The sequence below is a fragment of the Vitis vinifera genome, chromosome 5 (assembly GCF_030704535.1).
Source record: "Vitis vinifera cultivar Pinot Noir 40024 chromosome 5, ASM3070453v1".
Lineage (NCBI taxonomy): Eukaryota > Viridiplantae > Streptophyta > Magnoliopsida > Vitales > Vitaceae > Vitis > Vitis vinifera.
In genome coordinates this window covers 17,664,779-17,679,525 of record NC_081809.1, presented here as the reverse complement: position 1 = coordinate 17,679,525, position 14,747 = coordinate 17,664,779, and the positions used below count along the sequence as shown (strand labels likewise).

Sequence of the window (14,747 nt, the reverse complement as noted above, 5' to 3'; positions counted from 1 at the left end):
ATTCCAAATAAGTACCACCGCAATCAACCATGGCACTTTCTGGCGGCGTTTGATTTTTCTACCCGGATGAATGGTGAGGTTACTCATCCCAATATCAAGAGGTGCGGGGTTCAGATGATGTACACCCGTGATTCTCTAAACAGCAGTGTGCCTATGTTGTTGGATCATCAAAGAGGCCATGATGATGCCGGGAAAAACCAAGCAGATGATCGGGAACCATGCCGTAAAAGATTGAGAGCATCCAGCACTGATCTCAAGCTTTAAGCTCCATTGCCAGGTGCGCTTGCTAGCTAAGTCCTTATATTCCACCATCTCTCTATTTTATTTGTTCATTCAAGCCCTCATGGAAACTTACTGGTAAGCCATCTTCCTCCTTAATTACTTTAATCTATGTGTGGACTATATAACACCATAAAATTTGGACTAGTTATTTATCTTCAATATAAGATAAATATATTGCCAAGTGGTTAGGAGTCGAAATTCTCTAATGTTTCTTTTCTTTCTTTTCTATTTTATGATAAAATACAAATCCTTTAAAAGGCCTTTTCACTACATCTTGAAAGGACAACGTTAAGTTTGTTAGGCCAACAAAAGCTCTAATACCATTTATTGGGCTAGCAAAAGTTTCAATGTATATATATGAATGAAAGAACGCATAAAGTAAAGATAATCCACATATAAAGGTGTCAAAGTTTTAAAATGCATGGTTTAGTCAACATGTATGTCTACACCTATAAATGAGAGATAACATTTCACTATATAATAAAAAAAATATTACAGATAACAAAACATAACCCTGCTGCCCTTCTAACCACCATGAGAACCACTGCACTGCCATTCTGGATCTTATCCACGGTGGAATGTAAGCATCCTTGATTTCAATGCTGTAGGAGAGACCAGCCGAAACACTTTCATTTGCTTCGTCTTTCATTTTGGATCCTTTAAGAGGAAAAGCAACATGATCAGCTCTCTTCAACTCCCCGAAACTGACCTGCAAAAGAAGGCCACTACTGAAAAATTCCAAGCACCCACCCCACAGGAATTAGCAAGGAAAACCAAGCAACTAAAATTAATCATAATAAATATTTATCGTTGTACAAGTATTAAAATTTATAAAGAACCATTTTGTATATTCTACATTAAAGGATAATAAGTACACCCTATTCAAAAATAAATGCATCAACGAAAATAAGTAAATGCTTAGAAATTAAGTATATTCTTTAAAAAAATAAGTATGAAAAATGAATAAATTATATATATATATATATATAAAAGGTTTATCATAAAAGAACTAATGAACTTTCAATTATTTGTATCAATATAAACAAATGCATCCTTCATAAAATAAGTATATTATAAAAAATAAAAATAAAAAATCTCTTATAAAAATAAGTAGAACCTTTTGAAAATTAATTATTTTTCTTTAAAAAAGTACATTATATATACATTAATTTTTTTTTTACCATAAACTGTTTATAAACTTTCACTTATTTATAATAATATAAATAAGTACATCCTTCGAAAAAAAACAATTATATTTTGAAAAAAAAGTACATTTCCTAGAAAAATAAGTATATCGGAAAATAAATTTATTGTTAAGAAGAATAATTTCATTATACATTATTTAGAAAAATATGTACATTAATGTTTTAAATTAAGATTATATTTCCTATGTTTTGACTATTAAAATAACATCATTAAATTAATATGGTCTATCCATTTATTACATTAACAAAATCAAAGCAAACTAAGATTATATTTTAATAATTAATATATTGCGATATCACAACAATATATATTATACAATATTAATCCAACAATTTTAAATAAAAATTTTCAAAATAATTAATTAGTTGTAAGCTATAAAGAGTCAAACAATTAGGGCCTACAACTTTCCTAAATTGCATCCACAATAACTTAGCACTAATCACATTAATTAATTATATACAAAAATTCTAAAAATAAATAGGCTCCTTAACATAATACTTACATAAAAAAAAAAAATTAAACATTGATTTACCATGAATTTTTGAAAAAATAATTAATTTTGTATGGAATAATATATGATTTACTATGGAGTTTTCCAAATATATTAATTGTTTCCTTCTTTCAAGAAAACTTTATATTTCCTTAACCCATTGTATAAAATAATATATGTTTTAGTCCTTTTACTGTATCCATCTTTTACTAAATGGGTTTTTACTCATCTAGCGGCCCAGATTCATCCATTCCCAGCCCATTTACTTCAGGCAGAAGACCTTTAGGCATAGGTAGAGATGCCCATCTGTTGGCCCAGATCCCTTCACTCCCAGCCCCGTTTGCTCATTCCCAAGGTTTGCAGATATAGATACCACATAAGTGGTTTATAGGTTTCCGATATGGGATCTTTGATAATATTAAAAGGAACTTTGCATGGTGGGGAATTAAACGTGTGACTTTTGGTTAAACAAAACGAATGACACACCACCATATGCTACGCAGTTGTTTGATTAATAATTTGGTAAATATCTATTTATTTGTTTTTAAAATTTTTATCATATAAAACTAAGGGTCTCCAACGGGCCGGGCCGAACCTCCCGGCCCGGAGGAGTAAGGCCCATAGCCCAACCCGGGGCTGGCCACTGAGCTCTTTGACTGGTCAACGGGCCGAGCCGGGCCGTTGGTATATCTAAGGCCCGTGGGCCCTCAAGCTGAGCGGGCCGGCTGCCCGGCGGGTCGGATGGCAAGCTCCCTGGCAGGCCGGCTGGAGGGCTGCCCAGCGGGCCGGCTGGCGGGCTACCCGGGCGGGCCGGATGGGCGGGCTTGGGTAAAAATTAAAATAGTTTTAAGTTTTGAAGGGAAGGGGATAAAGGAGCTAGCCACCAACTAAGGTAGCCCTTTTTTGTGTAACTATTTTGCATTAGTTATATATATATTAGAAATATTGTATGATTTTTGAAAAAAAATAAAAGTGAGCTGGCTGTTCAACGATCACATGACCGTTGAACATGTCTGCCACTCATAATTCAATATTATGACCGTTGAACGGTCTTGAAATTTAAAAAAAAATAAATAAATAAATCCTAATATTTAAATCCCTATAAATATTAAATACCCTCAATTTTTTTCTATTCTCTCAACTCTTAAGCTCTCTCCCATTCCACAATATTTCCGATTATTGCATTTTGTCTCAAATTATTCAATATTATTGGTGGTGAAAAACAAGCATTGGTGGTTCAAAGAGTTCAAATTTGAAGGAATTTCTACTTCGGTTCTCCAATTTAGTAACATACTTTACCTTTACTTTTATTTATTTGTTACATTTTAATTTTACATTTATTATTTTTAGCATAATATTTTATCAATAATTATAATTATGGCAAGTGGTTCTTGTTCTTCATTTAATGCATGTGATAGCAAAAAATTTACTTCAAATATATGGAATTTTTTTGATAGAATAGAAATAAATTTAGAAATAAAATAAAATAAAATAAAAGCAAAATGTAAAATTTGTAACAAACTTCTTAGTGGTGGCTCAAATGCAAGTACAAGTCATTTAAAAAGGCATCATGAAAATTGTAAAACTAAAAATAATGTAGATATTAGAAATTATATGCAATTAAGTAAAGATGAAAGTGGAAATTTAAAAACATTTTCTTAGGATGAATCTTATTGTCGTAAAAAAATGATTGGTTATATAATAAGAGCAAAACAACCTTTCAATTTCATGGAAACTCATGATTTTATGGGAACAATGCAACGAGCTGTTAATCCTCAGTTTCAAGGTTGCTCTAGAATTACAGTTAAAAGAATTCTTATAAAAAATTTTGAAACACAAAAAGAAAATTTAAAATTTTTTTTTGCAAATTTTGAAGGAATAATTTGTTTAACATCTGATATTTGGATATCTTTAACTCACAGTGGTTTTTTTATGTATAAACTGCTCATTATATTGATAATGAATGGAAATTAAATAAAAGAATTATTTCATTTAAAATAATAAATGCTCCACATAATGGTAAAAATATAGCATCATTAATAAATGATGAAATTATAGATTTTGGCATTCGTGATAAAATATTTACAATAACATTATATAATGCTTCTAATAATGATGCAACAGTATCTAGATTAAAACGATATTGGCAAATAAAAGAAGATCAATGTAAAATATTTCATGTGCGTTGTTGTGCACATATTTTAAATTTAATTGTAAAAGATGGATTAAAACACGTTGATGATACATTATCAAAAATTAGAGGCATTGCTGCGGGTCTTAATAGTTCTCAAGCAAAACATGAATTATTTTTTTATTGTTGCAAAATGTTAAATATGAAAAAAAGAAATATAAATTTGGATATGCCCACTAGATGGAATTCCACTTATAAACTTTTACAAACTATTATAAAATATAGAAAAGTAGTAGAACTATATGAAATACAATTAATTAACAATGATTGTGAAGCAGATATTGATGCATTAAATGATTATGATTGACATATTGCAGATCTTTTAAGAGATCTTTTTGAAGTATTTGATACTTCAACAAAAAAATTTTGTGGTGTATATTATCCATCTTCAAACCGAGTTGTCATACAAATAACTAATATTTTTATTGTACTTCAAAAATATTTAAATTTGGATATATTTAATGATGCAATATTTGCAATGATAGAAAAATTTAGAAAATATTGGGGAGAAATACCTTTAATTTTTTTCTCTTGGTTTAATTGTGGACCCTAGATTGAAATTTGAAGCTTTAGATGAATGGTTAACAATCATTTATTTTAATGACCAAATAAAAATTGAAGAAATTAAAAATGAAATAAATTCATTATTATATAATTTATATAACTATTATACAGAAAAATATGGTGATGATATTAGTTCTATTAAATTACCACCTACATCTACAAGTTCTTCATCTTTTTATAAAGGAGCTCTAAAAATGTTAAAAAGTCGAAAGAAGACAACAAATAGTTCTCCAAACAACACAACTGATTTAGATAGATATCTTAATATTGATTTAATTTCATTTGAAGATGATGAAGATTTTGATATTTTAATATGGTGGAAATCACAACAACACAAATATCCTGTGTTTTCTATCATTGCTCGTGATGTACTAACAGTTCCTGTGAGTACAGTTGCATCAAAAGCTGCTTTTAGTGTAGGTGGAAGAGTAGTTAGTGATAAACGATGCAGCTTAGCGCCGGATTCTATTGAAGCAAATATATATGTGAAAGACTGGGCAATAGCAGATAAAATGATATTTGATTCTATTCAAAAAGAAAATATGCTTGTCGATATGGAAAAACTAAAATCATCAAGATCTTCATGGATTTGCGATAGTTCGCCATCACCGTCAAGAGATAATGATTAAAATATTTTACTAAATGTATGTCATATTTTTATTTTTATTTTTGTGGTTTAAAAGTACAAATGATTGACAAATAAGTAGGTGCCAACCTAGTTGGGATGTATTTATTTTGTAGTGATGTAAACTTTTCCCACATTTTCAAATGTAATATATATATTCAATGAATAAAATAGTTAGCAATGAATATTTTTATTAATGTAGCATTTTCTATTTCTTGAATATTATATATATATATTTATATTTTTAAGTGGCGGGCCAGCCCACCGGGCCTGCCGGGCTTTAGCCCGCTGGGCCGGGCCGCGGGTCGCGGGCTTTTTGAAGACCCTTGTATAAAACATTTTAACAAATATAAATATTTTTATAATAATTATTAATTATAAACATGAAAACAATATAAATTAATCAATATAATAATTTTAAAATTTTAAAGTAACAAAAGACGTAGATACATAATTAAATTAAATATTATAATTTTCTTTTCATCTTATATATACTTTCATATTTAAATATTATACATATTCTATTTAATAAAATTTAATATATTGGTACATTTATATTTATATTTATCATTTAATTTCACATAAAAAATTAAAATATTATTAAAAATTTTAATAATATATATATATTAATTTATTATAATTATTTTAAATTTTATTAAAATATAAATTATATATTTATGATATCACTGGTTTGATCATAGTTTGACCACCGATCCGACCAATGAACTATAAACCAATAATGTTTTCGATTTAATGTCCGATTTGATTCTAAAAATATTGCTAACAACTTATCAAAGTTTTTTGTTGTTGAAATTCAACATTAGTTAAAAGAATAACCATAACCCAAAAGTCCAATTATTGGTGTTGAATATTAGGTCGGAAGCATAGTCATAAAACCACATTCAAATGCAATTTTTTTTATATTAGGTTGATATCGCATGTTCTCGAACTCATAAAAAACTAAGGAAGAAAATATCGATTATAATAGGTATATTGACAAACTGATTTCAAGTATCTTAGTAATATTGAAAGAAAAAAAAACCTCCAAAAATGATAGAAAAATTAATAATATATATATTGAAGTTGTTTTAATTTTAACAGACAAATTAATATGTATTGAAGGATATAAAATAAATAATAATATATGTAAGTTTTTTTTATTTAAAAATATCAATAATTTTATTTAGAAATTTATATTTACCTTATATTTAATTATTTTATAACATAAATAATAAAATAATTAAAATTAATTAATTTAAAATAATTTGATTTGAATTAATTTATAATTTATAAAATATAAAAGATATAATAGAATTTATGTGGTTTTATAATACCCAAGTAGTTTGGTGGTAAGAGGCTATCATCCCTTGCTCAAGGTCTCTGGTTCCAAGCCCCTTCCCTAGCAAGGTTATGTTATTTTTCTATTTAGCTTTAAAAATAAACATGGGAAGAGGAAACATTGCCATATTTATGAGGCAAGTGCCCAGAGAATTAGGGAGTCATATGTTATTCTGTAAATTTAAGGAAGTGCCCGTCATTTGAGAAATCCTCAAGAGTCGTATGTTTGAACGCATGGTGAGGTGTGAGTGGAGAACATGAATAAGATAAACAAAGGATATAGCAAATTGAAGTAGACAACAAATTTTGTTCCCATTCATCATTCCTACAAGTCTCACTCTATAATAATCCATTCTTCAACCACCACCCTTCCAGCTGCCACTGACATCACCCTAAGTAAGATGCTCCATCTTTGTGATCCCATCTGCAGCAGCGCGTGCCCTCACTCTCTTCAATCACTGTTTCATATGTTGGAATTTTAATTTTAATAATTCTAGAGAAAGCAAAAGAGTCTCATTATGCAACTACGTTAATATGGGATCTTCTTATGTACAAAACATTTTTAATTCAAAAAAAATATTAATTTCATTCACCTCTTTGACTAAATATGTCTAACTTTTTTAAATTTGAAATTTCATTCAATATCTCTTTTATAATTTTTTTTTTACTCATATTTTTTTAATCAAAATAAAAAAGGTACATAATAAAATTTTAAAACTATAGGAGATAAATATATTTAGCTACAATTTAAGGGAAATTAATGAAATTAACCTTTTAAAAAAATTGTAAGATCCTGTTTGATTCCAAAAAAGTTAAAGGCAAAATAAGAGAGAAGAAAAAAAAAGGAATGAAAGAAAATATAAACTACATATAAAGTTAATAAATTATTTTTATATATATTTTTAAATCTGTTTTATTTAAAAAAAATTATTATATAAAGATTAAATAATTTTAAAATATATAAATTTTTTATAAATTTTAAATATATTTAATATTTTTCATATTTTGATGGTACCTTTTACTTTTATTTTTCCTTCCTACTACTTTACACGAGAATCCAACATAACTTAATAGAGATGAGAATAATTTAGAAAGGTGGCAGAACAAGAGAGCGAGTAGATGAGGATTTAAACAGACTCGCAATGGATGGAGGAGATTTTTTTGGGGCGCTACCCACTCTTTTTTTTTCTGTACACAACATTGACCCAAAGTCTTTACAGCACAATCTACATTCACAATTCTGCAAAATCTCTTCTGAGTTCTAATTTTGGCATAAGTTTCCTATGGCTTCCACAAGTTCAATTTCTACTTCTATTTCTACTTTCATCCCACAATGCAAGTATGAAGTTTTTTTGAGTTTTAGAGGTAAAGACACCCGATTCAATTTCACTGATCACTTATATGCAAATTTGATTCGAAGAGGTATTCATACCTTTAGAGATGATGATTCACTTAAGAGAGGGGAAGAGATTGCACCTGAACTCCTAAAAGCTATTGAAGAATCAAGGTTTTCCCTAATAGTTTTCTCGGAAAACTATGCTGGTTCTAGATGGTGTTTAGATGAGCTGGTGAAGATCATGGAGTGCAAGAAAGAAATGAAACAAACTGTGGTACCGATTTTCTACCATGTGGATCCATCCCATGTACGAAACCAGACAGGAAGATTTGGAGAGGCATTTTCTTATTACAAAGAAGATACAGAAGAGATGAAAGAGAAGGTGCGAAGTTGGAGGAGTGCATTGACAGAAGCAGCCAATACATCTGGAGAGCATGTGAAGGATGGGTAAAGCTTTATTAATTTTCCTTCAACTTTCATTTATAAGTAGGCTTTATTTACTGGCACAGGAATCAGACATTTTTATGATTATAGAGTAATAGTTGAAGAGATTTGGAGGTCATTTATGATTATTGCAAGTCATGAAGTATTCAAAGTAAATCTAGAAAGTCACTGAAGACCTGCAAACCCATCATATTATGAGACATGATGAGTACCTTGTGTCTACATTGTGGATAGGGGATTGGGTAATTATAATGTTACACATAACATAGAGAGAGAGAGCTGCAAATGATATCTATATATGCACAAGAGAGTGGGTCATTACAATATGATTTTGTTTGATATAAATTTGCTCCATGCTTCGCAGCCTATAAATGTTCCGAAACAAAAAAAAAAAAAAATCAATTTGACAGCGTCGCACAAGCAAACAAATTAAACAAGTACATATTTTATTTTCCTTGTCTTGTATACTTGATACAATGAAAATGTTCTAAAAACGTAATTTGAGTTTTAAAACTTAATACTTTTGATATATTTTTTTTCACTATGATTCATTTCTCATGAAAAAGTTTAACGTGTATTCTTTTTTATATTTTTTTTATTAGCTATAGCTTAATTAATCATCACATATACTTTACAATTGGCAGGTTTGAGTCCGAGCATGTTAACAAAATCGTCAACGATATATTCAGGAGATTGAATTATAGAATGTTGGATGTTGGTCATGACAACTTAGTTGGTATGGATTCTCATGTATATGAGATAATTCGGCGGCTATGTGTTGATCAATTGAATGATGTTCGTATCATTGGTATATGTGGAATAGGCGGAATGGGTAAAACGACTATCGCCAAAGTAGTATATAATACATTTTCTCATGAATTTGAGTATATGAGCTTTCTTGAAAATGTTAGAGAAGTTGGCAATACTATGGGTTTGCATCATTTACAAAATCAACTTCTATGTGATCTACTACAAGTGGAGAGAAATCAAAATGTAAGCAATGTTGGCCAAGGAGCCAATATGATAAAAAATGTTCTCCGATGTAAAAGAGTTTTTATTGTTCTTGATGACATTGATGATTTAGATCAATTGGAATATTTACTCAGAAATCATGATTGGCTTGGAAGAGGAAGCAGAGTCATCATAACAACTAGAAATAAACATTTGTTACATGAAATGGATGAAGTATATGAGGTTGAGGAATTAAATTTTGAACAAGCTCGTGAGCTTTTTAGTCTCTTTGCTTTTAGACAGAATCTTCCCAAACAAGACTTCATCCACCTCTCGGATCGTGTAGTCTATTATTGTCATGGTCTTCCTTTAGCTCTAAAAGTCCTCGGTTCTCTCTTGTTTAACAAGACAATACTCCAATGGGAAAGTGAATTGTGTAAATTGGAAAGAGAACCTGAAGTGAAAATTCAGATTGTGCTTAAACTAAGTTTTGACGGATTAGATTATACACAGAAGAAAATATTTCTTGATATTGCATGTTGTTTTAAAGGGGAAGACAAAGACTTTGTTTCAAGAATATTGGATGGTTGTAATTTGTATGCAGAGAGCGGAATAAAAGCCCTCTATGATAAGTGTCTTATATCTTTTTCTAAAAATAAGATACTTATGCACGATTTGATACAAGAAATGGGACGGAACATTATTCGTAGTGAATCTCCTTATGATCCTACAAAATGGAGCAGATTATGGGATCCGAGTGATGTGTGTCGTGCATTTACAATGGGGAAGGTAACCATCAAACTCATGAACTTTCTTAAGCTTCATAAAAATATTTAAATTTGAGCAATATCATTTTTGTCTAAGTTACATATCCATACAATTTTAGCTAGCTTTATCTCTTTTATGCTTGCCTAATCCTTTGTTATTGTTTGTAGGGGATGAAAAATGTTGAGGCAATATTCTTGGACTTGTCGAGATCGACACCACTACAAGTTAGTACAAAGATTTTTGCAAAGATGAAACAACTTAGATTGCTCAAGATTTATTTAGGCGGTTATTGTGGTACTAGGGAAAAGCAATTGAAAATTATTCTTCCTGAAGATTTTCAATTCCCTGCACCTGAGTTGAGATATCTTCATTGGGAAGGATACCCTTTGAAATCATTGCCGTCATATTTTCTTGGAGTGAACCTTATTGAACTCAACATGAAGGATAGCAACATAAAACAACTTCGGCAAAGAAATGAGGTGTATCTAGTATTTCATGATCATATTATTTTGTTTGAGATTAATTTTTTCTTCACGAAAATTCATTTACTAAACCAAAATTCCTTTTGTCACAGCGTTTGGAGCAGTTGAAGATCTTAAATTTATCTGGATCAAGGCAACTCACTGAAATATCGTTCTCAAATATGCCAAATCTAGAGAAGTTAAAACTTGAAGATTGTACGAGTTTGAATGTTGTTGATCCATCTATTGGAGATCTCAAGAATCTTACCACGTTGAATTTGAGTGGGTGCAAAAACCTTACGAGTTTACCAAGTAGCATTCAATACTTGGACTCTCTTGAAATTATGGACTTGGATCAATGCTCAAACTTCGAGGAATTTCCAGAGATGAAGGGAAGTCCTATGAAAGCTTTATCTAATCTTGTCCTTGATGGATGTGGTATTAAGGAATTCCCCTCCTCGATAGAACTTCTCACTGAACTTCAGAGCTTATTTTTGTCAGACTGCAAAAACTTGAGGAGCCTTCCAAGTAGCATTTGCAGGTTAAAGTCCCTTAAGATCCTCTCTCTCAATGATTGTTCAAATCTAGATACTTTTCCAGAAATCACGGAGGATATGAAATACTTAGGAATTCTTGATTTAAGTGGAACTGGTATAAAAGAGCTACCATCATCAATTCAAAATCTGAAAAGCCTCTGGCGTTTGGATATGAGCAATTGCCTTGTGACTCCTCCAGACAGCATTTATAATTTGAGATCCCTTACATATCTGAGACTACGAGGTTGTTGTTCAAACTTGGAGAAGTTTCCCAAGAATCCGGAAGGCTTCTGCACCTTAGAACGACTAGATTTGAGTCACTGCAATCTAATGGTTAGCATACCTTCTGGCATCTCTCAACTTTGTAAGCTTCGTTACCTTGATATCAGTCACTGCAAGATGCTCCAAGACATTCCAGAGCTTCCATCAAGTCTGCGAGAAATAGATGCCCACTATTGCACCAAGCTGGAAATGTTATCAAGTCCATCATCTCTACTCTGGTCTTCCCTCCTCAAATGGTTCAATCCAACAAGTAATGAGGTACGATTTTTATTTAATAACGACACTTAAAACTTTTCATCCACCCAGTAGTACTCCAATTACATATTAGCTTTGATTGTATATGCAGCACTTGAATTGCAAGGAAAGCAAGATGATTCTTATCCTAGGAAATGGTGGAATTCCAGGGTGGGTATTGCATCAGGAGATTGGAAGCCAAGTAAGAATAGAGCCTCCTTTGAATTGGTACGAGGATGACTACTTTCTGGGATTTGCTTTCTTCACTCTTTTTCGTGACGAGACTCTACATTGTCTGTATGGATCTCAATTTAGTCTGAGATTGCGCGGTGATCCGGATGAAGTTGTGGATGACCACGACATTTCCTATTGGTGTAATTGCGACAGCTTTAATGGTTATACATCAGATCGATTGTTGGTGACTCTCTATCATAAGAATGCTATTCCAAATAAGTACCACCGCAAACAACCATGGCACTTTCTGGCTGATTTTGTTCCTAGGTATGATCATATCAATATCAAGAGGTGCGGAGTTCAGCTGATATACACCCATGATTATCTACATGACAATGTGCCTATGTTGTTGGATCATCAAAAAGGCCATGATGATGCCGGGGAAAACCAAGCAGATGATCAGGAACCACACCCTAAAAGATTGAGAGCATCCAACACTAATCTCAAGCTTTAAGCTCCATAGCCAGGTGCACTTGCTAGAAAAGTCCTCTTTATATTCCACCATCTCTCTATTTTAGTTGTTCATTCAAGCCCTCATGGAAACTTATTGGGAAAGCCATCTTCCTCCCCCTTCTTAATTACTTTAAGATATGTGCCAAGTGGTTCAAAGGGGTCGAAATTCTGTTGTGCTTCTTTCTTTTCTTTTCTATTTTATGATAAAATACAAATCCTTTAAAAGGTCTTTTCACTACATCCTGAAAGGGTAATGTTGAGTTTGTTACGCCAACAAAAACTCTTATATCATTTATTGGGCTGGTGGAAGTCTTAATGAAAATACACAAATGAAAGAACACAAAAATAAAGATAATTCATGTATAAAGGTACATAAAGTTTTAGTATGATTCGATCAACCATATCTACACCTATAAATGAGAGATAACATTCCACCATACAATAACAAAAAATATTACAAATAGTAAAAGCAGAAGCAACGACTAGGTTACTAAACATCCATCATTTTCCAGTCTTTGTATCTATAGTTTAAGCCGTGAGCACTCTTACTTCATTAGTTGTCTCTTACTCTTCCTCTTATCTCTTTCTCCATCTCATATCATAACTTTTTTCCTCCTCATGACCTAAAATATTTAGAGAGATATTCCTACTAGGTTTCTTTATTCTATAAAGAATTTATTACAACCATATATGAATTTAGAAAATATTCTACATAATATTCTTTTCACAATAAGGAATATATGACAACTAGGAATTTGAGACACTTCTCAATATAATTCATCTTAAATATTAGTCATTTTACAACTTTGAGTTTGGAAATCCAAACCTTAATGCCTAAAACTTGATTTCAATTTTTTTTTTTTGAAGATTAGCTGAACACTTAGTTTTAGAAACTCATATTTAGAATAAATTATAATTAAACTTAAATAGCGAAGAACATATGCATCCTATAACTCAAATTTGGAATGCATTCAATTTATTGTTGATTTTGATTTGCATATTTCAAGCATAGAGATTTTTCTTGTTTTTAATCATTTAAAAGCTCTACCTCTACCTAGAATGTCTCCAAATGCATGGTGTCCTCACAGTTGTAATTGTAAGTCATCTTCATTTCTCCTTCAAGTCTATATAACAAAGGGATTGGGGTTGCTTAAATTCTTAGCTGTAGCTTCAATGTCTTATTATTATTATTATCTTGTGGTTAAACAAATCTTGAGACAATCCAAAACCATTATTCTACGTACAGGTGCTTGGTACAAGAACTAAAGAATCAATGTTGACTTAGCGGCACGATGGCTGGAGCACCTTGCTGCCCTTCTACCACCATGAGAACCACTGCACTGCCATTCTTGAAGCCAAATTTGCCACCATTTAGTCGAGTAATCCCCACTGTGATGTTGATACGATGCACTTATTTTCTAACAGGGTGTGTACTTAATTTTCAGCATGACGCATTCGTAAACTGAAAGGTCATGTAATATCCATATGGAAACCATGAATGTGAAAACTTTTCTAACAAAGTGAGGGTTGAAAAGGCAAAAAATGCAAAATTAATAACACGTGTCAAAGAATTGGAAAAATTCAAAGAATTTTAATGGTCAAACAAATGAATTGAATTTGTCATTAGTTTTATTATATAGAATTTTTCAAGGAAGTTAAGTTAGTCTTACCTATTTTTAAGGATGTGTATAAAAAATAATAATAATAATGGGGGCGAACAATTGATGAGCAACATATGGTTGAAACACTTGATCAATGAAAACAGATTTGTTATACAGGCGAAAGACGAGCAGTAAAAGAACCATTGGCATATTTCAAGCCTTTTAAGAAGGCTGAATATTCATGTAACAAGTTACAACAGCCTCCGGCATTCCAAATGCATAAGTGCTTTCTTGTATGGCTTCACCTGTTGCTGCTTGGGTGTCGGCTTTCAGGCCAACAGTTTCAACTGCAGCATTTAGGCCAATTGAAGTCGGCTCTGTTGTAAAACTGTGCGCACACACAAAGTTAGCTTATTCTTGTTAGCCAGCTGGTAATGCTATCTACATATGGGCCATACAATATGCCAACAAACATGAACAAGTGCATAAAATAATATCTAATGACATGATTTCCAGTAAGATGAATAACTGAAAGCCAAAGCCCTTAATATCATAATCTCAGAGGTCCAACATCCTGAAAAGAAGAGAGCATATATGACAGGCACAAATTCATAATCACATAACTCATTACATGGTTGCAAAGTTGGGGTTTGCCCACTGAGTTACCAAGATTTTCAACTTTGATCCGCATTTGAACCCATCATTATGCTGAATCAAAATGACAAAATCAATTATTGTTCTGAGCTTCCAT

The 14,747-nt window shown here is 31.3% G+C and overlaps 1 protein-coding gene and 1 long non-coding RNA gene across 2 annotated transcripts; both read left to right on the top strand.

The window, feature by feature from the left end:
* The first annotated feature begins 75 nt into the window (after positions 1 to 75).
* LOC132253817 (uncharacterized) lies at positions 76 to 13,767 on the top strand. The gene is made up of 2 exons (XR_009465713.1): positions 76 to 277; positions 13,642 to 13,767. It is a non-coding gene; the product is annotated as an uncharacterized LOC132253817 (long non-coding RNA).
* LOC104879393 (disease resistance protein RUN1) lies at positions 7,980 to 12,750 on the top strand. Its single transcript, XM_010652078.3, has 5 exons — positions 7,980 to 8,479; positions 9,121 to 10,216; positions 10,363 to 10,674; positions 10,770 to 11,732; positions 11,821 to 12,750. Exons 1-5 carry the CDS (start codon positions 7,980 to 7,982, stop codon positions 12,394 to 12,396), a joined length of 3,447 nt encoding a protein of 1,148 aa, XP_010650380.1. The 3' UTR covers positions 12,397 to 12,750.
* Positions 13,768 to 14,747: the final 980 nt, after the last annotated feature.